This window comes from Triticum urartu, chromosome 7A (genome assembly GCF_056163025.1).
Source record: "Triticum urartu cultivar PI428250 chromosome 7A, HENAU_Tu73, whole genome shotgun sequence".
NCBI lineage: Eukaryota > Viridiplantae > Streptophyta > Magnoliopsida > Poales > Poaceae > Triticum > Triticum urartu.
The window spans coordinates 162,444,062-162,457,888 of record NC_141879.1 but is presented as its reverse complement, the minus strand read 5'-3'; the positions used below and the strand labels follow the sequence as shown (position 1 = coordinate 162,457,888).

At 47.1% G+C, this 13,827-nt stretch overlaps 1 protein-coding gene across 1 annotated transcript; it reads left to right on the top strand.

Moving 5' to 3' along the window:
- The first annotated feature begins 4,356 nt into the window (after positions 1-4,356).
- Positions 4,357-10,758, top strand: RRP4 (ribosomal RNA processing 4). Its single transcript, XM_048686747.2, has 7 exons — positions 4,357-4,667; positions 4,771-4,872; positions 5,275-5,320; positions 5,739-5,828; positions 7,809-7,874; positions 9,588-9,656; positions 10,169-10,758. The coding sequence occupies exons 1-7, from the start codon at positions 4,513-4,515 to the stop codon at positions 10,589-10,591; spliced, it is 951 nt and encodes a 316-aa protein (XP_048542704.1). The 5' UTR covers positions 4,357-4,512; the 3' UTR covers positions 10,592-10,758.
- Positions 10,759-13,827: the final 3,069 nt, after the last annotated feature.

The window sequence follows — 13,827 nt, the reverse complement described above, 5'->3', positions numbered from 1 at the left end:
TCCTTATTATGCCCTGCCGCATGACATCTCGTCCATCCAAAACTGCGCGCCAAATCTGCGATGGCTGGCTCCCTAATTCAGCCTCAAGGATCGTGCCATCTGGGTAATATGCAGCCTTTAAGATACGTGCACTTAGTGATGTTGGATCGCTCAGCAGCCTCCACGCCTGTCTTGCTAGTAAGGCAAGATTAAAAATTTCCATATCCCTGAACCCGAGCCCCCCAAGATATTTCGGCCTCACCATGATATCCCATGCAACCCAGCTGGGCTTGCGCTTCCCTACTTTGCTTCCCCACCAGAACTGGCGGATTATGGACGTAATATTCTCGCAAAGACCCCGGGGTAACCTGAAACACACCATGGAAAACACGGGCAGAGCTTGGGCAACTGCCTTAATCAAAATCTCTTTGCCAGCTGAAGATAAAAGTTTCTGCATCCACCCCTTGATTTTCTCCCAGACTCGGTCCCTGAGATATTTAAAAGTGCCCATCTTGGACTGCCCCACATCCGTAGGCATGCCCAAGTATCTTTCACTCAGGGACTCATTCTGCACATTTAGAATGTTTTTGATTTGTTGCCTCATCTGTTGCAGACACCCTCTACTGAAGAAAATAGATGATTTATCTTGATTTACTCGTTGGCCAGAAGCATTGCAGTAAATATCCAATAGGTTTGATACCGCTGTAGCCCCCTCTGCACTTGCTCTGAATAGAAGCAGGCTATCGTCAACAAAGAGAAGGTGGTTTACAGCCGGAGCTGTCGGCGCCACCTTGATCCCACTGAGCACTGACGATTGAGAACTGAGTTTTAAGAGGCACGAAAGGCCCTCTGCCGCTATCAGAAACAAGTATGGGGAAATCGGATCTCCCTGTCGAATACCACATGTTGGTTTAAACGATTCCAGCTTCTCTCCATTAAACATGACTGAAAAGGATACCGAGCTGATCATCCTCATAATAACATCCACCCATCTTTGATCAAAACCCAGTTTGTCCATAATTGCCTGAAGGTAAGCCCACTCCACTTTATCATAAGCTTTCATCATATCCAGTTTTAACGCACAATAACTGTTTGATTTAGCCTTACTCCTCTTCATGAAGTGCAAACATTCATATGCGCATATGATATTATCTGTTATGAGTCGTCCTAGAACAAAGGCGGATTGCTTCTCTGATATGATGTCAGGGAGAATTACTTTTAACCTGTTTGCCACCACCTTGGATGCAAATTTGTATAAAACATTACACAGACTAATAGGGCGGAACTGGGACAAGAGAGTTGGGTTCATCACCTTGGGAATAAGCACAAGGACAGTGTTGTTCACACACTCTGCACTCTCTTCCCCCCTGACAATTCGAAGAACAGCCTTAGTTACCTCATCTCCGCACAGATCCCAGTGGCGCTGATAAAACTGTGCAAGGAAACCGTCCGGTCCCGGGGCTTTTGTTGGGCACATTTGAAACAAGGTTGTTTTTACCTCTTCCTTACTGTATGGAGCTAACAGCAGTTCGTTCATGCTCTGTGTGACCTTCCTCGGGACATGCTGAAGCACCTGATCCATGTTATTCACCCCCGCCGAGGTGTACAAGTTCTGGTAAAATTCGGTCACCATTGATTTCAGTTGCACCGGATCAGTCATGGCAACTCCTAGGGCATTTGCTAGGGCTTTGATCATATTTTTCTTCCTCCTCATGCTCGCTCTCATGTGGAAAAACTTCGTGTTCTTGTCCCCCGATGACATCCATTCTAGTCTCGACCTCTGTCGCCACATTAACTCCTCCCTATGGTAAAGCTCGACCAACTTTTCATTGATCTTAAGCTCCGGATGGGATGGTCCAACTCTGGCAGGATCGCTTCTCAGTCTCTCCAATTCTGAAGTTAGTTGTTTAATTTGTTTACGCACACTACCAAAAGTGTCTCTATTCCAGCTCCCCAGGTTCTGTGATATATCCTTGAGCTTATCTTGCAGCTCCTGCACGCTAGATACCAGCTGTCCATCCTTCCAACACCGAGTGATTGTATCGTTCCATTCTGCATGCGTTTCCCACATGACCTCATACCGAAAAGGCGGCTTAGCAGGCGGCCTTACTTCTTCGTCATTCAACTTCAGCAGGATCGGGCAATGGTCCGAAGAAGCAGCCATTAGGTGTTTCAAACAAGCCGTCGGGAACCGTAGTGCCCATGCACTCGAGGCCAGCGCTCGATCCAGACGCACTCTGGTGTAACTTCCTCCCCTAACTTTCTTTTCAAAAGTCCAAAAGTTGCCCTGGTAGCCCAAGTCTTCCAACATGCAAACATCGACCGCTTCTCTGAACCCCTGGATTTGAGCATTACTCCGTTCTCCAATACCATCCTGCTCATCCGGACGTAAAACCTCGTTAAAATCACCCACACACACCCAAGGAAGAGGACTCAAATTTGCTATCCCTTTCATTACGTCCCAGGTTCGGTATCGCATGTGGGTTTGCGCCTCCCCATAGATAACAGTAGCTCTCCATGGTTCCTCATCCGGAGCTGTAACCGAGCAATCAATATGATAGTCAGAGTATCCCAAAACTTCAACTTTTATTAGATTATTCCAGAACATTTCGAGGCCCCCACTACGGCCCCTGCTACTAACAGCATAAGCATTATCAAAACCAAGACTACTAGCTAGTTTTTCTACCCGAGCTCTCTCTAGCTGTGTTTCTACAATACAAAGTAGGGTAGGAGCAAGTTTCTCCGCTAGACCGCGGAGCTCTCGAACTGTCGCAGCCTTGCCCACGCCACGACAGTTCCAGCTGAGGATACTCATTGTGCCCAGTGGTGCTCCCCTTGGAAGCCCGCCGATGTTGCTTCTAAATTCTTTCCTCCCTTCCTGTTGTTGCCCAAGTCTTGGTCTTGCTGCTCCACTGATGATGTTTTTGGCCTTTTCAAATCTTGCTTGGGTGGGGGGCTCATGGCTGTCTGTGGCGCTTGGAGCATCAACACTCCCCCCCCACCCATGTTCGCCTCATGGGACGACGCCACAGTTGAGCTCTGGGCAGTCCTTTTCCTGTTCTGTTCCCCGTCCGTCATGGCCGCATCATCGGTCCTCAGTGGTTCACCATTGTCTCCCCTCGAGTTGGTGTTACGGTTGCTCTTCCTCTCTCTATTCCTTGCTCCTCCTGGCCCCGGTCCTGCTCCACGGAATCACAACGCCTTCAGGTTTTTGAATACCAGCGCGGATGGTGGATGGACCCCGTCTCCATGCTCCTTGTAGAGATGGCCAAGTTTCCCGCATACGGCACACCAATCCGGGAGGCGCTCGTACTTAACACGGAACAACATCCTCTTTTCTCCAATTCTGAGTGACACTGTGTTCTTCAGGGGCTGATTCACGTCGATCTTGACTCTGACTCTAAAGAAATTCCCCTCGAAGTCATGTGAGGCGGGTTCAGCATACACTAGTTCACCAATCTTGGTTGCCAGCGAGGGGATCTGAGCAATGTATCCATCTGGGAAATCATGGATTTGAGCCCATATCTCCAGCTTGTCCAGATTTATTGTTGACGGCTTCGTGAACCCATCATACTCAGCGATCACCACCGCATCACCCCTAAACGCCCATGGCCCTTCCTGCATCACACGTTCCCAATCCCCTAAGCACGAGAACTGCAGGGTGTATAGATTGTCCTCCAGGGGACGGATGTTCACTTTCCGCGCCAGATCCCATGCAGCCCGCATGTTTTTGTAGAACCAGAATTGACTATAGGGTTTATCATTGTGAACCCTAGCGATCGCCATCCACCGAGTCGCCTCCGGCGGAACCGATTTCTGATCTACCACCACATCATCAAGGTCCTCCTCAGAGAGCCCCAACTCTTTCATCATCGCCTCCAGATCGTCTTGGGAGCCGGATCCCGAAGCCTCTGTCACCATACTTGATCCCTAGCCCGAAGAAAATACTCCGCCGGGCCCTGTTCCGAACCCCAGCCGCCCCTCTAAACCGGTAACAACCCGTCCAAGATCGGGTAGCAGTGCCAGGACTGCCCCTTAGTCGATCCGAGACAGAGAGATCACCAGCTTGGATGGGGGAGGGAAGAGAAATCTCAACGCCGGCCTAGAACGCCGCCGAGAGGAGAGGAACCCTAACTAGAGGGAAGAGAAATCTCAACGTCGGCCTAGAACGTGTCCGAACTCAATTCTCGTCGGCGTAGCTCGTTGCTGATATGCAAATCAGATGACCCGGCTCATCGGGCGGCTGGGGCGCGATCAGCCAAAACTTTGGGCCGGCGCGCCTGCGCCTAGTACTGCCCAATAGTCTTTTTTAGGCTTGCGTTACTGTTCTGGCCCAGTTTGGCCCGGAAGCCCAGTTTGGTTCCATGTTACTGGCCCGGCTCAACCTAGTGGCTTTTCAGCGACGGTGGTGGGTGGACCGGGCAGGTTTTACTAGGGTTTTTGCTAGTTTCCGCCGTCGATCGCCGCCGACCCCCGCCGCCCGCCGACGCATCCCTCCTTCTCCTTGAGCGCTCCCGGCACAGCGTACGGGCCATGAGAGACCTCCACCTCCCGCTGAACCAGACCCAGAGGGTCCGCCTCGAGGCCGCGCTCCACGAGCTCCAGACCCTCGCCCCCGCGGCCGCGTCCGCCGCCGCCGTCACCGTCGCGGACAACATCCCCGTCAACCACGAGGACAACATCCTCAAGTAATACTTTCCCGTCTCCTCCCCTCTCTATCCGTTCCCCACTCGTGCTTGGTGATGGACGACGGATTGATTTTTTGGTTGGGCGTGTATTTTTGGTGTGCAGAGGGCATGGTACCACGGACCAGGATGGGGAGGTGGTGGCGACGCTGTGCGGCGTCGTGGAGCGGGTCAACAAGCTCGTCTACGTGCGGACGCTCCGGGCGAGGTATGACCCCCCTGCCTTCCTTCTTTTCGCTGCTGCGTCAGTTTCCAGCAAATGCCATTTCTGTGTTCCTGCTGGATAATCCTTGCAATGCTGTGGCGTTGCTATTGTACTGAGTATAACGGTGTGCCTATGAATGAATTAGCGGATTCGGGTTTGACTCGATGAATGGATAAGTGCAGTTCTCATGGTGATTGGTGAGGTACTGTAGTTTCACACTGAAATATTAGTGTGTTGGATTAGAGCTGGGGAGCTTATGATTTGTGCCGGTTTAAACTGTAGGTATCTGGGCTTATTATAGCTTGTTATATTAATTGACTTATCGTAGAGCAGGGAGTAAAGCATTGAGTTTGTAATTAGTTCTGGTACCTGAAAGGCTCATTTTGTTCTCTTCGACCTTATCAGGTATAAGCCAGAGGTTGGTGATATCATAGTTGGCCGTGTCATCGAGGTATGTGCACTTTGTGTCACTCTTTCAACATTCTTCTCATTTCTATGGCATGGTTCCTGCTAGGAATGCATGGCAATGCTACAATTTGGCTTAAAGCTTGAGTTTTAAACTATGAGTATCGTTGGACATTGTTAAAAATTGGAAATGTGTTTAGCCAGATCTTTATAGCATATACATGGACCGTGCAATTGGTTCCCCTATATTTTATAGGTTAGTAGATCCACTTATTTGTATGGATCCTGGCACATGTTATTTACTTCTGAATACTTGGCCGTCTGAACAAGGGTGTGGCAAATCTAGCTGTTAGTATAGTCATGCCGTCACAGTGTGATTTATTTTCTGCTTGTTCAGCCCCCATGCAAATAATGCATTTCATTTCTGACCAGTATCAGATACTGTGTTGATTTTTTTGTCCAAGATTGCTCCAAAGCGCTGGCGGTTGGAGATAAACTTTAGTCAAGATGCTGTTTTGATGCTTTCTTCGATGAATTTGCCTGATGGAATTCAGGTATGCTATTCTGCACCTTTACCGTGTGAACGCCCAAAATTATTGCGAAAGGGATATCCTCGCAATAGAATCTGCAAGGCAAATAATACCATGCACTATGTCCACAGATAATTCAACATGCATCAAAGTACCCTCTCTAGCTGACTTAACAGTAAGCTAAGATGGAATTTCATGGTTTGCTGGAAATATTACTTACCTGTCTCTCTCTTATTTTAGAATGTGTTGCATCATGCTAAAACAGACCAGTGACTGTCATCTTTGGTACTCCGTTCTTTTCCTTATGTATGGGTATGGTGTATGATTTGCTAAGCAAGGGTTTGACCAATAATTAGTCTATTAAGATACACTTTGAGTGAGATAAATGTTATATCATTGGATTTGTATTCAAAACTACTCATTGTGTTGTACTCTTTTGATCCATATTAATTGTCGCTGCTTTAGTAAAACTTTCCGTAAAGTTGTACTAAAGCAGCGACAATTAGTTGTACTAAAGCAGCGACAATTAATATGGATCGGAGGGAGTAACACATAAACTACATATTAATTAAAGGGCCCGTGCGTTGCAACGGGAGAAAAACATACCACATGCTCTTAGTCTACAAAAGATGGTCTATAATCTGAGAATCTGTAGTTGCAGCCCGAACAAAGATGGTCTTAGCCTATAAAAGCACAGTTCAAGATTCCACAGGTCCAGGTCTTCTAATTCAACACGGCTTGCATGTAGATTTAATATGTACACAGAAACGGGCTACTTATCATCCATTTATTCATGTCATGTGTGGAATGGGGTGTTGGTACGGGTAAAAGAAAAGACAAGAACAGACGATGATACACACTACGGAGACATGTGTGCATCATGGTCGGTTTCCAGTTCAAGCATCACCAGCTTAGGGCATGTTCAACAGCATTCCCGCTCCTGGCTTCTGCTCCACGACCTCAAGCTCATCTTTGCGCCGCCGTCCTGAGCTCGTCCTTGCTTCACTCTGACAAACGTTGCTCCGGAGCTCCTCATGCCTCCTCTATGCTCGCCCAATGTTGTTCATCAACATTGTCTGTCTGATAATTTACCCACCCCTTTGCTAACGGTTCACTTGGTTTGTTGCCTCAACCTGTCTGAAACAAGATGTTGGTGTTGTTCAACGCATTTTTTGTCCTCAAGCCCAGCTGACCAATTCCCATAGATTGCTACATTTGATATGATCTATTTCATCACTATTTATTTCTTGCCATACATGTCGCAGGTACTGGCCCCTATTTCATCACACTATTTATTTCTTGTCATACTTGTCCTCTCTTTTATTTCTTTTATAGGAGAAATAGCGCAACATCCCATCTTTATCGAATCTCCTCTGCGTCCTCTCTTTTATTTCTTTTATAGCACATATTCTATTTTTATCGGGCCTCTCTTTTATTTACTGCCATGTATGTCCTTATTTATTGGGTGTCTCTGGCAAATTTACCTTCAATTCCCGAGGAGGCTTGTTGATTGTCTAGTTGCTGACATATATAAATTGGTGGAATTTCGTTTAAAGCAGGGAGGTGGTACTATTAATTAATATAAGCGAATCCTTATTTTGGACAGAAGTGAAAGCCAGCCCAGCTGGTTCTTTCCTTGCGACCCTAAAGGGGAGGCGTGGGTTCGATCCCTCCACACCACGAATTATTCTTTCACTGCAGAAGGGCCGGCCCACGATGGTAGATCGAACGTTTCTTTTTCCTAAATTACGTCATGGAGTGCAGGTTGATTGCACAAAAACGTTAGTTTTTTTTTTGCAAAAATGCCTGATGGACCAAACCAAACCAAGAATATCACCTGCCTTTATTAGTAGGGGTATAGGTATAGAATTGTTGGTCAAACCCTTGTCTTAACGATTTTCATAATACATCTTATGTTACGAAAGTGAGGGAGTACATTACGTGTCACTATTGATTATTCTAAAATGTTTTTTAATTGATATTTTGTTCCCATCCCAATATTAGAGAAGAAGAACTGCGGTTGATGAGCTTAATATGCGGGCTATATTTGAAGAAAATGATGTTGTCTGCGTAAGTATCACACTCCTTTCCCCTTATCTATGATTGAATTTATGTTTGTTGCTTACATATGTAACACCAAATACGAACGAACAATACTGTCAAATAGTTCAGCTTGTCATATTTCTCCGCACCTGTTCAGTGTTCACCACAAATGCATTTATTAGTCCTGGAGTATTTTCTTCTGCTTCTGTTTGTCATCTTGTTGATATCAGGTTGAGTCATCATTCTCGCTACTACACCATTCGATCAGTGATTGTTCCTGTTTTAATTCAGAACCGTACGACTCAAATTGCATATGAGGCTTTTGGAAACCCTGATCTTTCACTTTGCAAGCAGCAGCAAATTAGTAGATGGGTTTGGCTAGAAGTAGAAGATAGAAGGAATCTTGCAACCGGGTGGACCAATATAATTATTTATGACTAAGTGGTAGGAACAACTGGCAGAAGCATACGGTAGCCAAGATGTGTAGCTGTGGAGGAACTAATAGATGTAAAGCGTACGCTCTAAACAAAATAACAAATAGATGGAAAATATAAGTAATAGCAGATTGGAACTGGTGGTAGTAAATAGATGGAACAGAAGTGAAATCGAGTGTTGCATGGACTAGAAACTGGAAATGGAAAATATAAACAGTGCACAGTGAATAGGATATGAGAAATCACGACAGCGGAAGAGCATACCAAATTTGGTCCTTGCTAATTTCTAGAACAGAGCCAATCTCGCACCCTGGGAATCAACACCAGCACAGCTCTTTGAAAAAACAAACCCAAATATGGGTGCACAGAGCACACAGAGTTTCATGCCATCTACCATGGCTTTTCAGTTTTTTAACTTCTTAAGCGAAACTTGACTGGGCACAACAGGCTTCAGCCCTTCCAATTATACAGGCATCAAAACAACTTGGACCAGAAAGTGTCAAGTGCTTATCGTCTGCGCCGCAGGCATCAAAACACCAGGCTTCAGCCGTTCCCGTTCCACCTTGTACCTCACATCAATTTATCTAGGCACTTTTCCACAGCTGGCCTCCCTTGCCTCCTGCTCAGCTTATAGTTTTGGTGGCTCAGAAAAGAATACATGCACAATACTAGGGACGATCACATCAAGAGCTGTCTGCAGAGTTTCAAGGGCGGCAATAACAGTATGGACAGTTGCATCTTTATCCAAGGCTCCCAGCTGATTACGAGTCGCCTTGCTGTGTAGGAATTTTCCTGCTATTTATATGGCTAATCTTTGTTCACTGCTGATTGTGAATCCTCATGGATTATACTGTTGGACCAGTCTGTTGGTCTCATCTGATGCTGGAATTAATCTGACTGTTGTACAGTCAAAATTAATCTGATTGTTGAGTTATGAAATTTGAGACATCATGTGTCTATTTGGCTGTATGCACCGTTCTTTTTTTTTTAAAAGTTTTCTGTATCTGGTTAGTGGACTACCATGATTAATTAGTTGGTAATCAAGGCATTTTGTTTTCTGACACGCAAGGATTCCTGAATTAGGCATTCTGTGTTTCATTGCCTTCAGTTTATTCATGTATCCAAGCTTCAAGTTTTCTGTGCATTTCATTTTAATGTTTTTCCCCAGGGAAGCTCATGATATCAGAAAGATGGCTTATCTATGTCCTTTCTCATTTTTTATTGTTCGTCAGCCTCTTTATTGCTTTTTTACTGGATCAGTACTGCAAAATCTGATGCTGCTACTTTGCATGAAATCATTTATCAGGCTGAAGTTCGTGGTTTCCAACATGATGGATCTCTTCATCTACAAGCAAGGAGTCAAAAATATGGAAAGGTAAATGCCAGACCAACTCTTTGTCAGCTACTACTATTATTGCGCAGCGCCCTGCCAGTTTAGGTTACGGTGTTACGTTGCCATTCTATGCGATGAATCTGTTCCTTTCAAAGCCCCCCAGATTAGTTATGCAATATTGTGGAAGTGTTGCCTTTGCAATCTGGCTCTTGTAGTTATTTTGAACTTATTTAATACTCCCTCCGTATCAAAATATAATACGTTTTTTGACACTAGAGCTCTTTCCATTGTCCTCAGGGAAAAAAATCTGCTACCTCTAATGTGCATGCTAGTTGATGTTGATTACCCTGCGCAGTAATGCAAAGCAAGTAAATGTACTAGTTCTAGACATGTTGTAGTCCTGATACCTTGTATTGTTTGTACTCTTGATTGTGACTTAGATTGATCGATGATTTGTGTTTGACTGCTGGAGTTACAATCTCATTTTTCAGAACCGAAACAATGTTAATGTGTTGATAACTTGTTATTGAATAGCCTTGAGTTTCTTAATGCAGCTTCAGAGAGGTCAATTGCTCACGGTGCCTGCGTATCTGGTAAAACGCCGGAAGCTGCATTTCCATCATCTAGAGCAGTATGACGTGGACCTAATCCTTGGCTGCAACGGTTTCATCTGGGTCGGTGAGCACGTCGTGGTGCGTGAAATTGCTGATTTGAAGGAAGACGAACAGAAGCTGAGCGCCGAAGCGGAGACTTTTACCCCAATAGAAACAAGGAGACACATTTGCCGTCTTGCCAATGCTGTGCGCGTGCTTTCAGCCCTAGGATTCACTCTGACCGTCGAGCTGATAATTCAGACCGCAGAAGCGAGCGTATCATCAAATGTCGAGATAAACGACATGCTCGGGGCCGAATTCTACGTCCAGACGGCGGAGAGAGAGGCTAAGCGTCGAGGTGACCTCCTGGGAAAGAAGAGGTAAATCATCTTGGCCCTGCCTGCCTGGTTTGCTGTAAACTGAAAATGCTGACATGTACGGGATATGTAAAAGGAGGTAATGCATACGACGATTTTGAGATTTTGGAGCTTGCTCCACTCTGTAGTGTGCATGCGTTTTAAGATGGTATTAAGATATCTGTTCTTTTGTTGTGTGCTCGACTTGTTTCCTTAGGTCCATTCAGTAATTTTCAAGGACTGTCCAAGTGTGTAAAGCCCTGACCTAGGCTCTTAGGCCAGCATGTGCGTCTTGTGTGGGCCGGCTGCCTCTAGGCTTTGTTGTGCGACGGAGAGAAAAAGCCCAAAGCCCAGAATATGGTATGGCGTTGCCGCAAATACGTTGGTGCTCCTGTCATATGCATCTGTTTTTACCTGATGTGTGCACGCGCACACACACGTGCAACACCAACCACACACCCGCATGCCACTGAGATTTCGCTCTAGAAGATGTCAAAAAGAGAGAGAAAATACCCTTAGAATAACCCGACTCGCGGCAAAAGCGACCCGTGGTAGTGCACACGAGGTGTTAGATAGATGCGTCCTGAAACGACTATATACAAATGGGTGTCAGTATCATGGAGACATGTCCTTGTGGGCGCAACAGTAAGAATACGACGCCAAATTTGTCCTGGCCTGGAACGAGAAGAAGACGCGAAATTTGGTGCGAAGCTCGGTGGTTTACCGAGCTTTCAAGAGGTGATCTGGCGGAACACTTGGTTTACGGCGTACGCCGAAGTGGCCATCCGCCGACCAGATCACGCACCAAAAAAGCATGACCGCTTTTCTTGGAGGTACTAGGTAACTCGGTCAATCATCCGTTGTTGTTGCACTTGCTGCTAATGGAACAGGGGAAATGGGCTGAAATTGGTGGATGACGGATGAGCAATGCTACACTTAGCGCTTGTTTGGATTACCGTTTGTGTCTCAGATACGCTTGTCAAAAAAAAAACTTGTAAAAAATGACGCTGCTCGTCGTTTCATTTCCGGGTGGAGATCTGTTTTTTTTTTTTGGGGCAATTCAGAGAGCTTTTATTCATATGAGAGCATTCCTAGGACAGTCAGTCAAGAGGCTGGTCACTAGAAAGCTAGGAGTTACATCAAGTCAACAGTCGGTTATATTCAGAGTGCAAGCATGCTTAAGCACAAAGATGCGCCGGTAAGTTCGCTGACCTATTAATATGCTGAATATCAAAGGAAATAAAGTGATTACTAAGCTCTCCAATTGAGCGAGAATTGTGGCAAGTGTTCCAGAGTGTCATTAACTCCGTGCAGTCAACTTCCATTATCACATGCGAGAGTCCTCGAAGGGTGGCGAATAAGACTCCTTCTCGCAGAGAGAAAGCTTCCATGATCAAGGGGTCTGAAATCCCCATATATGGCTTGCACCATGAACCTAGCAAAGCCGAAGAAGAACGTGCGACACCACCTGCTCTGCCCCGTCCCTCGGCAAAGTTTAGTGCTCCATCAGTTGTGATTTTTTACAATAGCACCATCAGGTGGTCGCCAGCCGTACCCAGGTAAGATGGCGGCTGCCTTGCGCGGTAGCTGAAGGAGGGCAATAGCCTCCTTAATTGCTTCTGATCGTTGATGTTGGATCCCTCCCCTCTTCGCCGTGTTTGATTCGGTTACGAGAGTGCCATATTGACCACATGACAATGGTGATCTTAGCTCGGTCATCATCAGAGAAACGGGGATCACATGTGATGTCGCGAGCCCATGAGTCCGGATGGAGTTGGGGAAGACGAATGCCAAACCAAGCACAGGCCTCGTCCCAGAACCGTTGCACATGGGAACAGTGAATGAGGGCGTGCTCCATATCCTCCCTCATCGCTAAACAGACTTTGCACCGATTCATTGGTGCAATATGACGATAGTTGAGAGTAGCTTCATCCGGAAGAATCCCATGAAGAACTCTGAGAGGAGATCTGTTCATGGCCGGTAAAATACACATGCAGAATAAATACACCCGTATTAGAATACACCGCATCCAAGCGCGGCCTTACAGGCATTTTGTTACAGATTAAAACTTATGGACGGAGGTGGAATAGTTAGACTGAAGGGAGGAGGGTCCCACCCCCTGAAATTCAGGAGGGATAGATGAATTAGACGCCTGCACGCCTGTTCGTAGGAGAGCTTCGGTAAGAGCAACTCCAATGCACCGACCCAAACGGGCGGCGGATTTTTTCGCTTTTTGTCTGTTTGGTTCGGCCGCCCGCTCGGAGTCCGTCCTCGTGCGCTCAATGGCGGTGACCCATTTTATGTCCGCACGCAAATTTTGAAAAAGACTCGCGGTCATAGATCATGCTAGCGGCCATGTCGTCGCCCGAAGTTCATGTCGGCACCATGCCAGCGCTGGCATACAATGCCAGGGACAAAAAACAGCACACAGTTCAGCCGGTGCACTTGCCAGCGGCCGGCACACATGCCAGCACACAAAAAGGGGCGGGAGAGTTCGACCACGCCATCGCGGCCGTGGTCATGCCAGCACACTTGCCGACATACAAAAAAGGATGCCGCTTGCCACCATAGATCACTCGTCGTCAAACTTAAGCATGTCGGCTTGCATCTTCTCGAACCACGGCCTCTTCCTTGGCGACACGGTGTTGAGATCCATTTTCATGATCCACCTTCATTTGGTATGGCATAAACTTCTTGCGCTCATGGAACTCACGATGGACACGAGTCCAAAAGGTTGATACCTTTTGTTCGGCGCCGGTCTTGGGGTCTTGCCCAATGTCCCTCCAACACTCACAAAGGAGCTTGTCCTCGGCCGCCGTGTATGCCTTGGTCCGCCTACACTTGCGCTTCGTCTTCCTCCCTGGCGGCTTGGTTGGCGAGCTCATCCTCGAACAAAGGCTCCCCTTCGATGTCCAACTCATCCTCTTCCTCTTGGCCGTAGTCCTCAGGAAACTCGTGGTCGAGTGGAAGCCGTCCAGGTCCAGGCAGACCTGATCATGCATGAAGGCCACCTGATCTTGATCAAAGGTGGACGGCGCGAACGGCCCTCGGCCGTCCTGGCTTTGTGTCTCTTCGGGATCGTAGCCGGCCCCCGCGGCACCGCCAGCGGCCGTCGCACCACCCTCGAAGATGATGTTTTGCATGTATTCGTCGTCGCCGGAGGCCGGCATTCTGTCGAACAGGTTGCATGCGCCCGGCAGTACGTCGGCTCATGTGTCGCACACGTTTCCTCGTGCCTCCGAATGACGAGCCACTGGCCACCGG